Raw genomic sequence first — 16,769 nt, 5'->3', positions numbered from 1 at the left:
TAGCAATGACTGATTAGTTATTTACTTAATTAGAGAATGCCTAAGGCGTTAAGTCTGTCGTTGTACATTGTGCATAAAGTATAGATGAATAAATATCATTGGGTAAAATAGGACCTACTACAGGCAGGACTGATTGAGATGAGATCTTTTTATCATATAAAAAGTGGTTCGTATATTCTTTGAAATACAGAAGGATACAACTTTCAAAAAATTATATTTTATTAGGTAATTTCTTTTTAAATATTTTTCCAAAGCCACCGTCACTCAAACTTCGTAGTCTATCGCATACACAGTTTCAGCCTTTATAAAATAACTTAAGTCTTACGTTCGCTGGCTCTTGGGCTATAAACTATGTTTACCCCTGTGCTATAAAGTCTATCTTTTATATATGAGAACTAGCCGTTTTCCCGCGGTTTTACCCGCGTCCCGTGGTACCTACTGCCCGTACCGGGATAAGATATAGCCTATGTTTCTCGTGGATAATGTAGATTTCGAATGGTGAAAGAATTTTTAAAAACGGTCCAGTAGTTTTTGAGCCTATTCATTACAACCAAACAAACAAACAAACAAAGTTTTCCTTCTCTATAATATTAGTATTGATAATATAATGTCTTGCCTCGTCTGTTTCGTGCACGTGTACGACTCTCACTTGGTCGGTAATTTTATAATATATTTTTGAGCCTTATTTCCTGTTGTTTTCGCAATTTTATCAGCTAACCTAGGGTTATCGTTTAGAAGATATATTGAAGCAAGATTTTCAATGCAGTCAAATCTTACTCGAACCACTGACTTGGACAGAAGGCTGGACTTTAAATCGTGAGTACTTTTTATCATTACCTAATTATAGACACACGGTTTTCTCTCGCGGTTTTACTTGCGTCCTGTGGGAACAACTGCTCTTTTGGGGATAAAATATGGCCACCTCAAAAATCACCTCGGCTAGTCATTTTGTTCGCCGTGGTAGTTACTTCATCACGTGTAAATGCCTATGTAAGAAGAAAAGTGAACCGAGGATTGTGTGTGCTGTGGATTGAGGATTGTTTCAAGAGTCGAACTTTGTCGTTTTTCAGATCAATAATGAAGTTTACCCTTTGCCTGCTCGCGGTACTGAGTGTGACGACTCTGGTAAACGCCGGCCCTTTGTTTACAAGTGATCCTGTAGATGGCGACGGTTTCGTCTACTGCCAGAAAACATACAAAAACGTTTTCTTATTACTATGTCCAGAAATGGCACGAGGTAAGCAAGCACTCACAGCTCTTTTCATATCAGACGTGTCATGAATCATGCATCAGCATTTATTTAGTATTAAGCAAAAGTGTTGTAAAAAAATTGTACCTAGTGAAGTAATAAACGATTTATTTATTTATATTTAATGTTCAGACTGGAACCGATTTGCTCTGTGTATGCCATTAAATGGGACAGTCTTATATGAAGTATTAAACGTAGAAAAGCTAACCGGACTTTTTGTTTCAGACATAGATGTAGGATTCAAGGTCTACGAGTTTGCCAAAATCTGCTGTTCCCGAATATGTAACATTGATGACGTATTGCGCCACTGTGTAGTATCGGCCTAAATTGAAAAATGAATTATAAAAGTAAAAGCGTTGTATATTCCTTTGTACAGCCTACCACTCTCAATCAAAAATCGTAGTTGCTTTTATATCTTAGTAAATATTTAATGTTTTGTTAAAATAAAAAAATACCTATCCAATACTTTGACCCAATAATTAAAATTATTGTTTTTTACCCTGACATCACGCCTACTGCACAACGAACGTAGCTGTGGAGCCCTTCATATAACTTCGATTCAAATTGTGATGGATTGGATGAATGACTAAGTAATTAATTGTCAATAAACAAACTGTTTGCTTGAAAATTCGTACACATCCTACGTTGTTTAGAAAATACAGTAGTCACGAAAATGATGCTCATTTGTCAGTTATATTCTCTACTATGAACACATATTTGCCGGTTAGGAAGATCATAAAAGTTGTATCCACGCATAGAACTCCCAGTAAGTACTTACCTGATAAATTAATAGTTTAGAAAACACTACAAAAAATACGCTTTTGTAAACGTTCACGTAATAATAATTGCCAGATTTTATTAGAGCCCAAACATATACTATGATACGTTGATTCATTATGAATTTCCGGTTTATATCTTCTATGAAATGAAATGTAACGTAAATTGGCACTTCAGATACTGTTGAGTAAGTAGGTAAGTACTTATTCATCGTTTGGGATCAATGTTAAATTATATGAGAATAAAGACCTTAAGTACAGAATATGCTAGCTTGAGTATGCCTTTAAGGTAAAACATACCAACTTAACGTTACTTTTGCTGTCCTTTGCTGAATACTGTATGAAAGTCCCTTTCACTAGTTTTTTACATTTATCTTGAAGACAGACAGCGGCTTAAATGTGTTATAATAATTTAATGTAGGTATGTAGGGTTTGTGTAAAATAAATGTATTATCTGTACTCAGAAAGAGAGCGACTGTCTTCGCTCCATGAGTGCTTAGAAGCCAACGAGAGTCGCAGAAGGCGCGGCAGATGGCGCTGGGCTCTCATACTCTTCGTCTGCTTAACCCTGGTCTGCCTGCTTTCCCACAGGAGCCAGTCACCCTCTATGAACGGACAAATTGTCGTCAATAAGATATACTACGATGTTCCCGTTACTTTCAGTAAGAATTTTCATTGAAACATTAGGCAATTTAAAGATTAAAATCATACTTTTTTTGATTAGCTGTTGTAATCCCAGTTGATGTGCGATAATTATGAATTGGCAGTGTAAAATTGCCTTTTAAAAATGAATTCGATCATCTCATTACAGCCAAGAAATATGAGACTGCGGTGTCACACAGTACTAAAAAGCCTGAAACAATTGAAACTGTTGAAGATGACGATTTTGTCGGTAAGACTTTTTAAAGAAAAACCCTATCAAAGAGTGATAGGGTTTTTCTTTAAAAAGTATTTACTAAGTGTATCAGATTTAAAAATCTGTAAGTAGAAAAGATCCAGGGCCTAACGCCTACTAACTTATTAAATTATGTAATTCATAATTGAGATAAGCATATCTTCCAGAATATCTAGTGTTAAGGTAGGTAGTTAAGGTAGTTGTAAGGTACGGTAGACTGCACAACTGCACATCAGTGGTAACTGTCATGCACCTTAACTAAATAGTAATAAGTACGATTTCCCTATAAAACTGTTACCACTGACCTGAAGTTGACTGTATATACTTTCTAGAAACTTCAAAACAAGAATGAAAATCATGTCTTTTCGTTTTTAGATACAGAAATGGACGTCCGTACGAAGGCTCCCGGTTTGCCGTTCTGTGTCCGGAAGAAACCTTATCGTGAGTCATATTTCTGTTTCCACATAAAGTACCTACATACACATTTAGAAAAGCTATGATAAAGCAACGTACCTACTCTATATCTGTTAATAGAATCTTAATAAGGATCTAGGGGAGATAAAAAAACCGACTTCGAATAAAATTAGGGTCAAGACAGGAGGATGACGATGGAAGATACCGACCTGGTAATCTGTTAACATTCCCTGGTAATCTTTGCTGCAAGTTCCCTGTAGAAAAGGTAGTTCTCCCTTGATGAAATTTACAGAATTAGTGTGTTTTTTATGTCGTTACAATACAGGAATCAAACTCAAACTAATTATATTTGCTTGTCAATCAACCAAATTAATTAAATCGATTATTACGACGCATCGTTAAAGCGTATCTCTGAAACTGTTGTAAGTTAACCTGATTATTTATAGCGAAAATTCCGTTAAACCTGACGTGTATAAACATCACTGCTGAGGATATTTACCCGAAGCTGAAGAAAGGAGGCGTGTACAAGCCCCTAGTGTCAGCCAAGGATGAAGATCGGCATCATCGTGCCTTACAGGTATTTATCTTGTTATTTAACATTTCCAAAAAAACTGAAGACTACATAAACGCTTTCTTTCAAGCGCGTTTTTTAAACTATTATTTATTGTATTCCTGACAGCAAACCCTTTCATCCGATATTTTCATTCATAAGGGTGCATTTCGACTAGCCACTAACCAGTTAGAAGTGAAGCTTATTGAAGCGTGTTAATGATGTATAGGATTACTTAATTATCTACGTTTAAATACCCCGCATGCATTATACTACTAATATCAATGCGTCACTTTGTGAAGACGATGGATGTCTGTCACAAACTACTGGACGAATTTTGATGACTGTGCAGAATTTGAATAACTGTCGTTTTATGTATTTTACCTGGTTATTTCACCTGTCATACATCGGAGGTAATTTTCCCATTGTTAATGAGGATGAATAACTTTTATTTAGTTGGTTAATTTTCTATTTTTAATGAGAATTGTCAACTTTCATATATTTTTCACCCAATATTTTAATTCTTTGCTAATCCGTATTTTCAGGAATCGTCTACATAACCTTGGTATATTTTTGAACAACATACATCCATTTCTGATGGCGCAGAAACTTGAATATCAGATATTTGTCATTGAACAGTATGGTAACGTCTTTTTAATTACTATTAGTATCTAAGTATTTGTAAAAAAAAGAAAAATATTTGTTAAAAACTGCTTAACTTAGGTGATCCTTAGACCGCACAATATAATTGCGCAATACTTAATATTACGATATTGTGCAAGGTTATTGGCGTTTAGAGTTAATAATGAAGATTGCGCAATGTTTTATAGTGAACGAAATGATTGCACAATATTTTAAGCTTATATATTGCGCAATACCATATATTGAACATCTAGGAAATGACGACAGTTATTAGTTAACAGTAGGTACACTAAAATCATATCGATATTCAAATCAACACCAAATAAATGTTATAAAATCCTCGTCGTTTTAGGCACCGAACTATTTAACAAGGGCCGCGTGTACAACGCCGGCTTTCAGGAGATGATGAAGTTCAACACTTTCAACTGCGTTATATTTCACGATTTGGATCTGTTACCAATGGATGAGAACATCTTGTACAACTGCCCTACGTTGCCTCGACATATGTGCGCTGTGGTTAACGATACAAACATGGAAAAGAATTATAAGTAAGGATTATGTATCTACTCCTAATCTCTCTCCAGTCATGTCGGACTGCCGTCTCACCGGCCTATGAGAGTGAAGGAATAGTGAGTGCACCTGTGTCTGCGCAAATACTTGTGGACTATAATATGTCCTGCGCAGTGTTGGCTAATCGCTTTACATGAGATCAGCCCCCATAGCCGATAATCGGCTAGGAGGACATCATCATGTATCTACTGTTTAGAATTCTCTGTCCTTATCTCATTTTTATTTTCTTCTGGTTCCATACTTCTTCGTCTCACCTCATCTCACAAGTGACATTCTTTCCGGCGTTTTTCAGTCAATTCATTGTTTCTTTGCTCGTCTCCTTTCTTCAAAGATATTAAACAAAAACTACCTAGCTGCTATAAAAATAAATTCAAATTCTATATACAGTTTCTTCTATTCGAGACATGTTTTAATAATTTTCTTTTTTTATGTTTTTCAGTGTATCGTACAAGCATAAATCATTGTTTGGCGGCGTTGTTGCAATGACCATAGAGCAGTTCCAGAGAGCCAATGGTTTCTCCAACCTGTATTTCGGCTGGGGAGGGGAAGATAACGACATGTATTGGAGGTAAGGGAACCTTTGATGAGATTCAGAACTTCTAGAGCAGCGAGCAGCCCATGGACCCAGACCTGTTATAAAAGCTGAAAATCTGTCAGCGCTTGTTGCCGACACAGATAAGAACGGTAGTCCATTATGGCGTTTGGGTTACAATGGCTTTGGCTGGTAAATGGTACTAAAGGTGTGTAAAGTACCGATCTAAACACATCAATATTACCTATATGAAGTGGCAGGAGTATTACAGACGTGTTTTTTCTTAAGTTAATACTTGATTCAAATCGCCTACTCTCTAGAGCTGCAGATTAACAGGTTAAAGGATAATATCACTAACAAAATCTTCTTTGTTGAAGACTCCGTGCTTCGGGATACCCGGTTGTGAGATACCAAGCGCATGTCGGCATATACCACATTTTGCCACATCTTCGTGAACCGGCGAATCCTTTCAGGTAAGTGCGACTTCTTACTGAAATCTTCTTTCTTTATAGGCTGTATGATATGTAAAGTCTTTGCAATGCTGCTCATCGTTTCTGGTGCCTATTTGAATGATAATTTTATACAAAAAGAGACGTGATGAGGATGATGAAATATATAGTCTTTGAAAAGAGTGTTCATGGGGTTTCTTGTCGGTTGATTTACATGAGAGCCACTTCGTGAAACCATGCAATTGGCTTGACGTTTCGGAAGAGCTTTTGTAGGCTATATTAAATTATAAAGAGGAAAACTTTGTTTGTTTGTTTGGTTGTAATGGATAAACTCAAAAACTACTGGACCGATTTTAAATATTCTTTCACCATTAGAAAGTTATATTATCTGCGAGTAACATAGGCTATATTTTATCCCGGTGCGGGCAGTAGCTCCCACGGGACGCGGGTGAAACCGCGGGAAAACGGCTAGTTTTCATAGTTTTTAGGACTTTTAATTGGCTCTCTATCGACTATGACTTCCTTTTTTATTTTGTTTTTGTTTAGCTGTAAGTTCTCCATAGTGTACTAAATAAATAAATAAATTTATATAAAAAAAGATTGAGTGTGAAAGAAACGGTTACCAACTTCATAGAAAAAACTTGAAAAAATCATTTTACTTACACCAGCCTTCTACCAACTTCTACAGAACTATAGATTTAGATACGCAATCAAAAGTCATTTTGCAGTTATAGGTACATATTTTCCAAGAACTAAATCCAGCTTAACTTGCCAGCCAGCTATATTATCTAGGAACCTGTTAGATTGCCAATGACTTAATTACATGACACATTGTCGGTTAGCCGCATAACATATCTAGAACATTCCTCTCTGAATAGTATGAGCTGATCGTTACTATTGATTAGGAGTACTTAACTAGGTACATAATTGGTATAGGTACAGACGTTAGCATATCGAGCCTTTACAATATGTGTAAAGTAGACTGGTACAAAATGCTTAAGGCGTTAAGTCCGCCGTTGTACATTGTGTAAAAAGTTTAAATAAATGATTCTTAAATACAAAAAGTCATTTTGTTCGTTTCGTTGAAACAACTGATTACGAGAGGTATCCTTTTTTTCTGATGCGAAATCATCAGATGACCGCTCCTATTGCGGGTGTCCTGAAGACGAAATAGGCTTTGACTCCAAGTGCAGGGCATGAGAGTTTCCACGTGGGTGAAACTGTGAGCAAAATACAGCACACCAACAAGCTTTGATTTCTAACAGAATCGTGCCTAACTAAAAATAACGAAATTCATAAGTTTGTATTTTCTTTTCAGACACCATCTTTTAAGCAGAGCTGTAGAAAGGTATAAAGTCGACGGACTGTCAAATTCTGAATACTATGTCGTGAACACTAACTTTTATCATCTTTGTACACATATCGTGGTGCAAATCAACCCTCGCGATGACAACATAACGGAACTTAACCTTAAATGGGGCAAAACATTTTATAAGTTCTAAATAAAAAAAAAAACATTTTTATCATTACCTATTTGAATTTTATTCTCTTTTATTTTGTATATTCTCTGTTTTCATTAGGAGTGGTACCTATATAAATAAGCAATGCTTGTGTCAGCACTCATTTTCTAGTAAAATTGAACTTTTATAGGAATACAATTCAAAATAAACCAGTTTATCCGTTGCAAAGAAACAAAAAATACTTAGAGCAAGTTTTGTTCACGAATTTTTAGGATTTTTCACTACACTGCGAGATTTTCCAAAGCTTTTTTTAAAAACAATGGCTGTATGTAGGTGTGCAGACGCGTCGTAGAGCTTTCCACCCGTATATCATTCGAATAGCTTGCAGCATTGTACACCTACAGCGTAAAATATAGTAGGTACCCCTTGTTACCTACCTATGGAGATGAGATATTACGTAGGTACCATTTACCTAGTTTTGTAGGTTTCCTGAACATAGAACATGGCGTAGGTATATTGCTTTGCATTTTTATTGCATTTTCTTGAAAGAAATATGAAAAAGTGATTCTACTAAAGGAATAGAATACTTACTTAGTCATTTATTTCAAAAAACGTTCAAGTAAAACCGATGGCATATTCAAAAGGCTTGTGGGTACTGGGTCGTACTTATTTGCAAACAGGGGGAAGAACTTGACAGGACAAGATGGTCACCCATCGATGGACTGACCACGCCAAGTGTTGCTTAACCTATTGATCGATTTATCCACGCGGTTTTAACCTAGCCATGATCTTTACCGTATAGAACACATTCAAACAAATTCATAACGGAGTATAGTACATAAGGAAGTACATAACATAATGCTTATGGAATAATGGAAGTACATACAGTACGGCCGTACCTACGTAACGGACGACATTACATAGTACAACTAAGTTTTGCGGGATATGGCCGGTTATACCTAGGTAGGTAGGCATCTGTAGCCGGTAGCCGTACTTCGAGGTTTAGCCATAAAAGACGTAAGAACAAGCTATGCATGTAAGGTAGCTAAATGTGCACACCTGCTTGTCGTTCACTCTTTTTATATTTCAAAGACAAGATTGCAAATCAAAGCTCTTTTGGACAGTCTTTTAGCTTTCTTCAACTCCAAAATCGTTAAAACAACCGCGCAGCAAATGCTGTTAGTTCCTCATTTGATACACAGATGACGCTATATACACTGCGCAAGTACAATTATAATAAAATAGACACACAATAAACTTTTATTTGATAATAGTTTTTATAGTGACACGTCCATTAAAGAAATGAGATATTAATACATAAAATATTATTAAAATCCCAATTCATGATTCTGAGTAAAACCGATCGTATTTATTTGTGTTGCCATCATTAGTAAGTTTCCAACAAACAGTGGTGGATGAAAATATAAGCACCATGACCAAGTGAAATATTGGCTAAATTATAATATTTAATTTACGTATGTCGAGAAAACAGACTATGTTCTCGTCTCAAAATATTAATTTAATGTAAGGTTTATCCTACTACAAAATATTTGCTTGGATATTGCTGAAAATATTGACTGTTTTGCAAGGGTAAGAAATATTTACCCAAATGGCAACACTGGTATATTCTTTCGCAAAGATAAAATGTCAGTTGAATATTGCGGTTTGCGGTAGGCAGTGACGGCTTCATGTGTATTTTCCGCATTGACAATATTTCCAATTTCGCACTTTCACCAGTTAATTATTATCAGATTGTGTAATAAGTAACATTTCTGTGTAATTCTTAGTATTCCTAGCAACGTGTTCGCATCAAAACCGGCGGTTATAATTGTCAAAATCGTGTAGGCAGTGTTTTTTTCGTAAGACTTGTTTTTTTGTGTAATTCTGTTTCTGATTTTTGGCGCAACTTGTTCGGGAATTAAAAACTGGACTAATTAAAAGGTAAGGACTGTTCTTGCATAATATTTTGTGTGCAGAATTATTATTTGACACAGTTTTTTATTAGCATTAGTCTAAATTTAGAAACCTGTTTTGTAGGCATGGATTTTGTTGTTATTTTTATGAAATTGTACTATAATCGACATTAATACTAATTGAGCATAGGTTTTTTAATCGAATGTGTTCACCTTTGACAAGTTTATGAGTCTTAAATGAGCAGTAATATTAGATGTACCATACAAAACACATTAAACATACAAGCATTAATGTTATTTCAATTATATTCCTCTTATATACATTCCAATCGTCAAGTTTAATTAGCAACATAAAAATGAATGCTCAATTTCAATTACAAAATTATAGTCTTGAGATTTTATATTCAGAAACAAGAAAATCATGTAAACACCTCATTATGTTTTATTTGATTTAATATTAGATGGAAAATAACAAAAGTTAGTAGCAGTATGTGAAGATTATTCAGAAGTTAGAATAATCAGTAATCTTAATGAGTTGCTTATTTATTGCATCATTTAATTAAATTAAAGTTTCATAATATTAGGTAAGTAAAATAACATTATTTTTTCTCTAGTAATCCAGTGAAATTCCTATACTTTGTCCATAAAATAAAAGTAGCACCTTCTTTTTAAAAAAGAACACAAATACAGAATAAAATAAATTACTACAGAAGTCATCAAAAAATGAAGGAAAAATATATAATACAAATCAAACCTTTTCCTAATAAGACCAAGAAGGTTAAATACCCAAATGTGCTCTTGTCTATGGTTAGTTACATAAGACTACAATTTAGCACTCCAATATTGATATGACCTCGCTAAGGCAAGTCTTATTGTCTCGAGGATGTACCCAATGAAGTGATTGCACTATAATCTCATTTAAATATTTCCTATGTGTGTAAATTGCTGTAGACTGCTATCATTTAGCTTTCTGACCTATCTGAATCTGAAGGACTCTTGTAGTGCATTAATATCCTAGATATATAAGGAAAAAAACAATTGTCTACCACACTGTAGATATCTTTATTATTGATTAAAGGAGCTGACATTAAATATTTACTGCCTTTCATGAAAATAGTATACTTGAATAACACATAATTAAATATAATAAAAAATTTTGCCTTATGGAATTACAAAGTATACCTAGGGATAGCGGGCAAATTAACTTTTTTGGAGAATCACATATTTTTAACATAACTAAACAACATTATTTTATTACGCAATTTCACAACATTAACTATATTACATTCATTCAGAATACATAATTATACCAACACAAAAAAAACACAGCAATGAACTTTGAACCCAATTGCAACGGAGTAAAGTCTAATTCTAAATGCGGCGATCCAATCGTCACTTCATTTACATTGTTAATACCTAAATGTTCACTATGTGAACCTGGTTGACCCCATCTTACCTGACGATAAGCTGTGACGTCATCGTAGGACGTTCCCGTTGACACAAAACAGATCACGACACAGTGAGGAAAAAGAATAGATTTTACAGTAAAAAAAGTCATATGTTCTGTACTGTTTCGCGTTATCAATTCACATACCTAGAATCTAATTATAGCAAATTTCGCGAGTCGTTCTCGTTCATCTCATTTTATCTGCTCTTTCCGCGATTCTGACCGTGTAAAAATAATTTTAAATGGCGTTCGCTTTTCACGCATCGAAGACGCCTATTTGATTTTTACGCTCTATATTCAAATGTTTATTAAAATTACGTAACGTAATTCGTAATATATTCATAATAAACCTCTTTCGTTTATGGCCTTCCTTAACTGGTCCTATCATTGAGATCAGAATACTCGTCAAAAAGACCGTGGCTCCGATATCCATTACCAATTTTAACGTTTTTATTTTTTTCCAGTGTTTCCCCTCCTATCCTCAAGAACGAAGAACTCCTTGGATCCCTTCATTCCAAAACTTTTGAACAACAGACTGCATGGCTGGTTTCAAACTAAAATTGCTATCTTTGCTCATCATTTCCGTAGCGTGTGTCCTAACTTACAGCATGTATTTGTACGTATTCGAGCGACTTAGCAACAAAAATAACTTGTTTGTCCTAGGTAGTATGTTCACTTACTAAGATCGTGAAATGTAATGTATTAATATACAGTTTTGATATCATTTGATTTTTTATTCCTTCTGACCAATGAACGGAGTTTATGATGTAGAAAATTAGTTCGCTATCGTATTGGATTTTCTTGTTTTCGTAATCGGTTGCTTGTTGCAATAGTTCAAGAAATAGGTACATTTAATGCGTATGTAGTACCTGATTGATTCATTAAACTAACTATACCACTTACAAGGCGATTATTATACTTACCACAAAATAAGGAGTTGTTACGTTATATCGATGTGTTAGGTTAGAGGACACCATCTGTGCAAAAATGGCGACTTTTAATTGAAACACACATGGTCCCGGCGTTAATGCTACTTCGACCTCCCATTACGGTTGCGTTCATTGTTTCGGCAACGTGAGTTTTATCCTAATGACTTCGCAGCATCGTAGAGTGCCAGCTTTCGGATGCAAACGTGCTAAATAATCCGCCATTTTGTCGGAAAATAACCTTTTATTTTCGACAATCCCAATTATACTTCACGTAGATTAGGTTACGGTGAAAGTTGCTTGTAAAGTATAGTAGATTATGTAATAAAAATCTTTTTACGACGAGACATCGTTAAAAGTGATACATGTTGTCTTATTTTACAGATTGTAATAAAGATACTCCTATTTATTAGTCAGTACAACATTTTGAAGATGTAATAAAAATATTGTTACTTGCTTGTTTATACTACACTAGCTGGTGCCCGCGACTTCGTCTGCGCAGGTTTAGTATTTCGAACAATATGTTGACAAATTGTATCCTATGTGTTATTCTGATGTAGGTATAAGCTATATTACCTATTGTAAAGTTTCATTAAAATCCATTCAGTAGTTTTTGCGTGAAAGAGTAACAAACATCCATACATCCATACATACAAACTTTCGCGTTTATAATATTAGTAGGATTAGGTAGAAATTGTCTTAGAAGGCTAAATAAAGTTCTGGCTAGACTTAAATCATGTTCGTTTTCCCTGAAGGGTTACATGTAGGTATCTTATACCCACATGAGAGAATGCTTACCTACGTTCTACAACCACGTGCAGAAATCGAAACAGTTTCAGAACTCCATTAATTGGTATTTTATTTGTTTTTACCTTGCCTTTTTCTAAGCTCTGTTGGGATCGACTCTATTAACAATAATAAGTATAATAACAGAAGTTTTTAAGTCCTAGTAGGTATCGCATTACCAGCTACCTTCAACTCAGTTGTAAATTAGCATAGGTACAGGATATCCTGACCAAGCATTGCAGTTATGCAGTGAGCCTAAGTAGTATTATATTCAAAGTCATATCAATTATTTCATTTGGGCCTTTACAAGCCCTTATGAATGTCAAAAGTTTGATTCTAGTTGCCCATTCCAAAAGTAACTGTTTTTAAAATATGTAAAGTAATAATTTATTCGTCGTTTTCTTCAAAACACATCAGATATATGTATATGATCATAAAAACTGAAAGGACATAAGAATAAGCAAGTCTTCTTATCAAGTAACGATCAGAAACAAATTGATTGAGAACAAATTGATTGACCATAAAGTTCTGATTTATTCTTTTACTGCACATACAAATGTTTCTATACACACACGATAGAGATTATGTACAAGGGCGATATTAACTAAGAGTTGGTTCTCCAACTGCAAATCTAACTGCCATAGAGAGATTTGATGCGGAAGAGTTTTCCGTTAGAAGAAGTCTTTACACATTTGCTAAAATTACATAAAGGAGGTTAATCAATTCATAAACAGCATGCTGTAGAAGCAACTGCAGTCTAAATGCGTGTTCGGCAGCGGAATTTATTACTCCTGTTGCATCTTGTATCTCACCTTGACTTCAATATGTTTGCCATACCACTCGCTTGTCTATTTCTGTAGCCGTTTCGATCATAATCGGTTTCCTTATGTGGTGTGCAGTCTAAAAATTATTAGTTAGGTGTCAAAGTCAACCATGTGTGGAACACGTGTTGTCTGATTAGTCTCAAATTAATCGGACATGTTTAAACTAACTGTAAATTACCTACCAGATTGCTTAATCATAAACCAGTATTGTAAAGCATGTTACCACGAATTACATCTTTCAACTACTTCATCAGAATGGTACTTACGTGGCGGGATTTTAGCGTCTATGTTCACCGAATTGTGAGAACGAAAAGTCTACCCAGAGTAGTCGCAAATCTTCCTCGCTGCGCTTTGATGCGCTCCAATGCGCACGTATTGTTATAAAACGCATATTATGATTCATGTCTTGAAGTCTGGGAATATTTAAGTCCTGAATGAGTCATCGGAATATTCGGTGCAATTGAAAAAATATGACTTGATCATTTCCAGTTTGACACTCCCTGCTCCGACACCCAACGCGAGAAGTTAGGTCCTGATTTTCTATTTCTCAAAAATGCACCAGCCCCTCATGTCAACAGTTTAGCTGAGCAATGTCTAGTTATTTATACAAAAACTACAGCTTCCTTCCTTATTTACTAAGAACAAATAACCTTGATAGTCAACTAAATCCAACTGACCTTGAGACGATATGTAAACATCGAACATAAACCGCATTCAAATTCGCGTCTTGTGATTCATTCATGCTTATGTACAAATAATAATGCTATGCAATAGCCAGCCACCAATGGCTATTATGTATGTGTAGATCTCGTCAAACTTTATGGCGGCTCGGAAGATTGCGCGGAATCCATTTTAACATAATCATCGGGTAGCGAAGATGCGTGCTTGTCAAGTCAAATCAATCAAAAAAGTTTTATCAAGCCTGGCGAAAACTGTATTTACTTTTAGAACCAGGTCTTAATCCTGGGACACCCAGTCTCATCTACTCATGACATACAGACGTACACATTATAACGACATCAAATAATCGTCGGAAACTCACGAGTAGCATTAACATTAATGAAACAGCATACACATTGTCTCTGTTACATCATGGAGTTAAGTAGTGAACCTGTCTTACATGCAAACTGTTGGATAATTTAATCATTACCGACGCCGAGCCTTAATGGAGTCCTAATGCTTACAACATTCTGCGGGAATGTGCCCCGTTTGTCTTCCTACTTCAAAGCTGAAGCTGCTTTCATAAGATAGCTTTAATATATGACTAAAATGTGTAAATCAGATCTGATATTCCAAGATAAATACAAACATATGCAATGAATGTAAAGACTACGCTGCTTTTGAATTTCATTTAATCCTGTTTCAATATACACCATATTGAGACAGGATTAAATCGGACATTGAAAGTATGAGTTTTCAAAGGCATAATAGCCTAAAACCGTAATTTATTTCATATTATTTAGGCACCTATTTATGTACGTAGACTTAACCAACTCTAGTAGTCCTAAATACATAGAACTGTAATTTCGGGCATCCAGTACTATTGTATATCCTAAGAGGCTTGTAAGAGATGTCTGGCAACTCTAGTGCCGGTGCAATGTCTAACGATAGCCTGGCAACATTACTCGAGCTTCGGGATTTACAAGGAAACTATTGTGCTCAGTCCTCCTATTGTTATTTTGTAGACGCAGCTCTCCTAATAAAATACATGGTCTAGGTAGCTTTGTTGAAGATACGGCTTTGAGTAATGGAGGTTCAGTTTGCTGTCTCGGTGCAAAAACTGCAAAATACTATGTTTTTGTTTGACACAGTGTTCATGTTATTAACTTTTTGCTGGACATAAAATGGATTGTGTTAAGTTTTAAATACACGCGAAAATTGTTGTAATATTCCATGTTTACAAGGGTTTTTTTTTCAATGAGAAATAGTGCATTAAATAATGTAATCAGAAGTGAAATAAATGAATACCTACAGAAACTATTTATTATATATTTTCTGCAATATGACCAGCTGACGCATAGCAGACATTTAGAATAATATATTTATAAACATCCTCAACCTAAACTTATAATGGGCATTTTCATGAAATTGAATATTACGAGGTAAAACCTAACACAATTAATTATATAAGTTACAGTTTATGCGCTATATAGGTACAATTTTGTCCCGCAAACTAAGGAGATTATAACTATTTATAAGTCTGGCAAGTTCCGCGACGGAACTATTAGGAACAAAGGATAAATATAATTGTTCTTACAAACAGGGCGACAATGCTTTATTTGTTCCGGAGAGACAGTTTTATTTTACAAGTTTTTCATAAGTTTCATTGGGATTGATATACATTTACATACTCTTTAGGAATTTTTTGGGATAAGTATAGCCCATTTATCGAAGAAGGTTGTACCCTACGTTTTTATCGTACAGAAGTTCCTGCGGGATGCGGATGAAACAGCTGTCAGAAGCTACTTAGAGCTTATATTTTTGTAATATTCTACTTTCTAAGTGCATCTGAAGAATTTATCTGCCACGTGCCTCTTCTAGTAGAAGTCAATTTCCATATGTTAAGTGCTGCTAATTAATTGAGTACAAGGAAAAATAATTGTTAAGTTAAATGCGAGGAAACACGGCGCATTCCAAGATAACGACGGCGATTTCGGAATACTTGGATTGTAAATATATGTGGCACATATTTTAAACTAAATACTTACATATTAAAAGCTTAAATAGATACTAAAAAAATGGAACATGTTTTTTTTTTATATTCTAGACATTTTTGTATACAATAAATTAATAAGAAACGGCATCGTGTTTTATGCAATAACGTAGGTAGATTTTATTTGATTGTCTCTGATGACCCTTGACTTTTACGTTCCAAAATAGATGAATGAGGAAAAAAATATGTTAAATATCTTTCATCTTTTTCGGATTTGTTTTTATGAAGAAATACGTAAAAAGAGTAGGTATTTTTTAATGCCTATAATTATTACGATAACATTGACTTCATAATAAATATATCTGACCTTCAAGCAGCTTAAATATTATGAAGAATCACGTGGAATAGTGTACCGACTATAATAGGTTTTCACTATTTGCGAACGCTATTTGCGTATTTGATTTGAATTGTAACTGAAAATAGACTAGGTACCGGAAAACCCAGTTAGGTTTGCAAAACTGAAAATACTACCTACTGAGGTGTTATAATCATGTTTTTCAGGTTTATGTGGTAGTAATTTTTGTTTACTACATACATACCGATTTAGCTCTTGAATAAAACTGCAGCTCTATCAGGAAAAACAAAATGATTAGTTATTTTTATACTTTATTTAAAAACTTTTC

General features: G+C 34.7%; 2 protein-coding genes across 3 annotated transcripts in view; both read left to right on the top strand.

The window, feature by feature from the left end:
• The first annotated feature begins 666 nt into the window (after positions 1-666).
• Positions 667-7,582, top strand: LOC110377713 (beta-1,4-N-acetylgalactosaminyltransferase bre-4). 2 transcript variants are annotated; one of them, XR_010277374.1, is made up of 9 exons: positions 667-816; positions 1,071-1,237; positions 1,475-2,015; positions 2,490-2,687; positions 2,837-2,917; positions 3,296-3,361; positions 3,781-3,911; positions 4,430-4,527; positions 4,879-5,006. XR_010277374.1 is itself a non-coding variant. In XM_064039207.1 (7 exons), exons 2-7 carry the CDS (start codon positions 3,883-3,885, stop codon positions 7,577-7,579), a joined length of 732 nt encoding a protein of 243 aa, XP_063895277.1. In that variant the 5' UTR covers positions 3,296-3,361; positions 3,781-3,882; the 3' UTR covers positions 7,580-7,582. The 2 variants fall into 2 exon arrangements, 1 of the variants encoding a protein (XP_063895277.1); XM_064039207.1 differs by lacking the exons at positions 667-816; positions 1,071-1,237; positions 1,475-2,015; positions 2,490-2,687; positions 2,837-2,917 and adding exons at positions 5,536-5,664; positions 6,006-6,101; positions 7,396-7,582 and having other exon boundaries at positions 4,879-5,074.
• Positions 7,583-9,158: 1,576 nt separating this feature from the next.
• Positions 9,159-16,769, top strand: part of LOC110377716 (beta-1,4-N-acetylgalactosaminyltransferase bre-4) — a 184,244-nt gene continuing 176,633 nt past the window's right edge. Inside the window, exon 1 of the mRNA XM_064039201.1 lies at positions 9,159-9,478. The gene's annotated coding sequence lies outside the window, so the exon portion shown is untranslated. The remainder of the gene's footprint in view (positions 9,479-16,769) is intronic.

This window comes from Helicoverpa armigera, chromosome 18 (assembly GCF_030705265.1).
Source record: "Helicoverpa armigera isolate CAAS_96S chromosome 18, ASM3070526v1, whole genome shotgun sequence".
NCBI classification, from domain to species: Eukaryota; Metazoa; Arthropoda; class Insecta; order Lepidoptera; family Noctuidae; genus Helicoverpa; species Helicoverpa armigera.
Note: the sequence above shows the minus strand (reverse complement) of the source record. Positions and strands in the feature narration are given on the sequence as shown.